This window comes from Perca fluviatilis, chromosome 16 (genome assembly GCF_010015445.1).
Source record: "Perca fluviatilis chromosome 16, GENO_Pfluv_1.0, whole genome shotgun sequence".
In the NCBI taxonomy this organism is placed as follows: Eukaryota; Metazoa; Chordata; class Actinopteri; order Perciformes; family Percidae; genus Perca; species Perca fluviatilis.
Genome location: NC_053127.1, coordinates 15,455,494 through 15,461,493, shown reverse-complemented (window position 1 = coordinate 15,461,493; position 6,000 = coordinate 15,455,494). Strand labels below are relative to the sequence as shown.

At 40.1% G+C, this 6,000-nt stretch overlaps 1 protein-coding gene across 2 annotated transcripts in view; it reads left to right on the top strand.

Annotated features, from left to right (window-relative positions):
- The first annotated feature begins 1,284 nt into the window (after window positions 1-1,284).
- Window positions 1,285-6,000, top strand: part of sept8a (septin 8a) — a 42,597-nt gene continuing 37,881 nt past the window's right edge. Inside the window, exon 1 of one of the 2 annotated variants that reach the window (XM_039777660.1) lies at window positions 1,285-1,510. In XM_039777660.1, coding sequence (XP_039633594.1) covers window positions 1,481-1,510 — 30 coding nt within the window. In that variant the 5' untranslated portion in view covers window positions 1,285-1,480. The remainder of the gene's footprint in view (window positions 1,511-6,000) is intronic. The other variant, XM_039777661.1, reaches the window with a different exon arrangement.

The window sequence follows — 6,000 nt, the reverse complement described above, 5'->3', positions numbered from 1 at the left end:
GGCCTAGGCTACTCTCATTCCCATTTAGATGGTATAACCAATTTGAAGAAGTTTGTATTCATTTACAGTAGGCCTATATATAATAGCCTATACTTTAAGCTAGGCTATACGACACACACACACACACACACGCACACACACACACACACACACACACACACACACACACACACACACACACACACACACACACACACACACACACACACACACACACACACACACACACACACACACGAATAAGAAAGACGTGTGTAGATCAGATAATATTATGGTATGGTCCCAATATATATTAGCCTATCTGAGCTGGCCAATTTTTAATACCTAACTACATTTAAGGCTGATCAAAAACGTGTGTTAGGCCATCCAGGTTTGTGAAACTATCAACATCGCCTTCAAAATCTAGTATTGTTCGGTGGGACTCTAAAAACACAGATAGGCTACACAAAGTTGATAAATGTTTAATGTAAACGGGATGCCAGCAGAAATAAGGCTGTAGGCATACAAGTCCCCAGGGCGCGTGCACAGTAGGCTACAATGAACACAACAGATACACTGGTTTTATAATTGGAGTTATAATATTGGAACAATAGCAGATAGCTTGCTCTGATTGGCTGAATCGCGTAAAGTCAGTCTGTGACCTCAATAATTAATTTAAATCAATATGAATGCCCTATCTTAAAAACGGCACACATAGTTGGCCACACTTATGTAAAGTTTAGCTGTTATATTATCTCCACCGCTCTTCCCCTGTCACTCTGCGGTGCTACTCGCTCCTGTCCTGGCTTGCATGTGTGCAGCATGACATTCCTGACTGAATGGGAGTTCCCGAGAAGTGGCCATATTGGAACGTATCTGTCCCGCCCAAAGATGTAACCCTAACGTCAAGACAGTTCACTTCCTACTTTAACATAGGAATAAACGTTGACCTTTACACTACCCGGAACGCTCTGAGGCAACATAAAACTGCTTCATATTTAAAAAAAAAATACATATCAACATTTATTTGGCAAGCACTCTTTAAAATGAATGTAAATAGAAGCTAATTTGAAAAAAAGTGAGTATTTATTAAATGTTTATATCCGCATTCATACGCATGCGCAAAACATGAGTACATTCCAAACCGCTGTTAGCTCTGTTTACAGACTTATTTTTTCTACTATCCCGTGCTACATAACAAAGATATATCAGGCTAGCTCTTTTACAATCGTATCGACTCCCATCCAAAGCCGAAACGAAGAAAAGAAACGATTTAGCCTGAATGGGCGAAACAGAAGTGAAGTAGCAGTGAGTCCTCTTGTCGCCTCCCTGCCTAGTTACCAGCTCCTTCTCCGCCTTGTGCCTCTCTTCCTATCCTATCTCTGTGTCAGCTCGGCTCAGGCAGCCTCTCAGTAGTTTAGCAGGCTAGTACGGAGAGACGAGGGCTGCTCCCTTTCGCCTCTGCTCAGTAGTCTGCCCAGCACACCATACATTCCGCACCATGGCTGCCATGGACGTTGACGTATTTTCGGTAAGTAAAACCCACGGGGTTTCTTGTTTTTTTCTGCCCGTTGAAACCGAACACATTGCAAGTGCAGCCACGGAATACTTGTTGTGATTAGCAAAAGTGTATGTGTGTTAGCGGCTGTAAAGCTAAGCCTCCCCCGCTTTTGAATACTGTAATGTGGGCTCAGCCGAGATGGTGGAAGTGATTTTTGTGATGGTGACTGGGGTTTCTTTAAGTTAACGTTAAGACAAATTAAAATGACTCTACTATTCGTTGACTATTTTAATGTCGTGTCGTGTAACGTTTATTTTCGTATTTGCGTTTCTGTCCATTTAACGTTACGTGCGTTGCTGCACATTTGGGTGTAAGTTAGCGAATGGCACCAGTACACTGTTTGCTGTTGACGTTATTAGGAATGGTTGTAAACGCAAAACATTTAGCTAGGAAAGGTAATATATCATATGATTGTTTTTGAATACAACAAACACAGTGGCTAGTGTGTAAACTTGCATGAAACATTGTTTTTTTTTTATTCAAGTTTGTATTACTGATACTCTGCTCACTTGGCTCCTCTGTAAACAGAAGACTAACTGTTTCTACATAATGCATCTATATTGAGTTGTCGGATGATGTACATATTATATTATATCAAGACAATCATGCTCTTTTTCTGAAGAAACTATATTTGATGTATTTTCTTTCTCCCTGGTTTTCTCTTACAGGGTGTTGTGACAGGGTTGGTCTTTCTTTTATTGTACAATAATTACTTTAACTATCAATCCATCAGTGTTGGTGTGCATTATGTCATACTTGTTTGAGTGCTTTCAGATACATTCCACAACGCTAGATAGCAGTTACTACAGTGTGTGAGGAGTGTCAGTCCTAGGTAACAGTGTGTTGACAATGACCTGGTTTAATTTTAACTTCCGGTTCAGGGGTGCAAAATTAAACTTGTGGTTAACTTTCTTGACTTCTATGTGATGTTTACACCAAAGGCCGTGTCACTTTTACCAGCCAGATGCTAAACAAGCTCTGGCTACGTTGCTGATGGCCTGTGTTTCTCTATAGTATTCGGTTGGGCATACTATCAGATGATAGTGGAATGTATCCTGCATTGTTTTCATTGTGACAAGCCCTGTTGCCAGTCAGGTGTGTCCCTGTAGGTACAGTATCATGGTGATGCAATTCAGGCTAAAGGGAGAAAAGAACACTAACATACGGTAGGATAGTCAGTTCTCAAGCATGTCAAAAATGTACAGAGTCACCCAACAAAGCATTTGGAAAACCAATATTATAGTGTGTGTACACAGGATGGGATTTAAAGAAGGTGATTAACTTTTTGGCAGAGGCTTGAAGAGATCCTTGCGGTGGTGAATTGGACAGTAAGCAGCACTGAGTTTCAGGGATAAAGAGATTAAGAACACAATCCGGGCCACTCCTAACACTTGTTGGTGGAACCTGCGAAGAAAGGCAAGGATCAAAAAAGAAGGAGCATAGGATATAGCACACTTGGCATTTCTTTTATTAGGAAGGTGTCCAAGACGGGGTGCATGGTTGCGGAAGATACTGCAGACTTGCGATTTCTAAAATGTCTCTTTTGGAATACAAAATTAGAGCATTGATGAATGAGAAAAATGCTGATATTGCAGTGAAACGGGGCAGTGGAACAACAGTGTTAACAGTGTTAGCAGTAGCACGGTTGCCTGACTGTCCGACTTCCTGTCTAACTTTCTAAACTAAGTGAGATCATATTAAACAAACTGAGGGCTCGCCTGGCAGTAAGCGTAAAGGCTGCGCTGTTAATTATGTGCAGTTATGGATGTGTGGTTGGTTGCATTATTGGCCCACGGCAATCCCATCCAACAGACATCGTAGCTTTGGGATAACTTTCTGGGCCAGGGCCACATGAGGCGACCAATAGAGCCAACTACCCATCTATTGTTTTCACTCATTGATTGCATTGTGTGTGTGTGTAGCATATAGAAAAGGGATGCTGTTCATTTAAATGGTTATGTAATGAAATGCCCTACAACATATTTAGCATGTACATTGCTTACTGACCCTAATGAGAATTGTCTCCCCCCCCCCCCCGTGACATGCTTGCATGCATAAAATGAAATTAGCTTCATAAAGTGCTTAAAGGCTAGAGACAAGTAGTGAGGAATTATGGGGTAAGTCGCTTGCACTTTAAAACGGCAGCTTTGCTTGTTTGTGCAGAGGGTGATGTTAACTTGTGAATACATTATCTCTATATGGGCTCTAGTTCTTACAGATTTATTTAGTGAATTCAAATGTTTTCATTTTAAACACATTCTAGGACTTAAACCACACTTCCTTCAAACCTTAGCCATTGCCTTTTCCATGTTGTTCAGCTGTATGTGGCTCACAACAGATTGCATGTTGAGTACACTGACTGTTGTGCGTCAGCAGTAATATTAGCTCTATATAGAACATACAACCAGAACTGCCTAGAGGCAAGCTTGTCATATCCTATGTTGTCGATGAATCACGACAGCCGAGCTCCATTCACTGAATAAGTCTACACGTCTATATAATGGGTCAGAATTTCTCAAAGACCTGTTGGGAGCCCAATTTGTGACGCTCTAAGATTACAGTAGCTTTCCAAATAATGAGCTGAATAAAGCTGAATGAAGATTTTGAGGCGGTAATGTTTGTTTTGATGTTGAAATACCATCAGCGTTCTTTCTGTTTGCACAAAGCAAGGCAAGTTCACCATAAAATGTAGTCCACATTGAACAGCTGTTGACAGGATGGCCGGGAAGTTAAACTGTAGGCTCACAAGTTTAAAGCTCGCAGCACCCAGTGAATCCATCAGCAGTCCTATGTGTTAGTGAAAGGCTTTATAGCTCAAAGGTCCCTAATTCTAATGTTTATTTGCTTCACATGGGATATGGATGTGTTTTTATAGTAAAAAGGCAGCATGGAGTCACATTTTTTTCCGATTCTGAATAATGCAACTTGCACGAGGCATGTGAATGCCGACTTGACTGAGACAGCTCTCCAGCAGGGCGGACAGCGACGCAAAACAGTAAATAAGAAAAATGCAGTAGCTTGCTGTTTTTTCAAGTCCAAACTACACGTATGTGTGACAGTGCAAGAAATGTCTTATTTTTCTCTCTGATTAATCGGTCATATCAAAACAAAATGAAAGGAGGATTTACTGCATCCAAAAAAGGCACAAAATAATACATTTAATTTCCTGAGCTGTACATGTCCGATTTCAGTTACTAGCTATCATTTAACAGCGTTCAAGAACATGCATAATTAGTCTAGATCTTGAATACTTGAATATAGCACTTGTGAAAGCTTTTTACATGCATTTGAGAGAGAAAAGCTCACCACAAGTTTTACCTCTGATCCATAAATAATATATATAATATAGATATGTATTTTGTCTTGTTGCTAATAACATAAATGACAGAACTATAAAAATTATTTTATTAGGATACATTTTTTCGTCCTAGGGTCAGTGATAGTAAGAAAACAGTGTATTTTTTGAAAAGCCCTAAAAAGATGAGTGAGCTGTACATCTGTCTTGTAAAATGGTTCCTGTCTCCTCTCCCATCTGTCTCACTCATTTTTTATTTTTGTTTGTCCTGTTGGGCATAGATGAGTGATGAGGCTGAGCAGTAATGTGGCCGTGCAATTATTGTGCGCGAGTGTGGGACCAGAGAGATAGAGAGCGAGGACATTTGATTGTAAGATTATAAACCGATGAAAACTTGTTTTTATCTCTGTGCTTGTGAATTCCTGATGGAACACACATGTCATCCAAATCTCAGCCATCAACATTTTTACCGTAACCACGTCACCGCCAACACAAGTAGCAGCAGGAGAACGGCTATTGCAGTACACAAAATCTGTTGGTGTGGTTAGAGCTGCCTGTCAATATTGCAAAAACATCTTATCCAATTATATTAATTGTTCGATGACATTGGATGGGATGTAAAATCTTTTGTGCTGCAATTTATAATACAAAAAAAACAAACCTTTCAGATCTCAGAAGTATGATGTACCGGTCCACACACAGCATGACCACAAACCGAGGGCATCAGGCACTTTCCTAAATCTACATGACCGTCAGTGGACAGGCTCCGGCCACCACACACCTGAGCTAATGAGTACTAAATGTGTGTGTGTGTGTGTGTGTGTGTGTGTGTGTTTGTCACTGAGGTATTGTGTGGTCTCCTTTTAGGGTTGCACGATATTGACAAAATGTGATATTGCGATATCGATTATGAATATTGCTATATCGGTATTAATTTTGATATTTTTAAACGTATGCAAAATGACAAAAGTTACGGGAAAATGCATCAAAATATATTCATAACAAATTAAACAAGTTTTCTTACAACACAAGGTTTAGTTCAACTGACAGTCATATTGGACGGGTACAACGTGAATAAATAAATATGGACCATGTCTACAGAACAGGACATGTTTTACTGGTTGGACAGTATAACATATAAGGACCATGTCTACAGAACAGGACA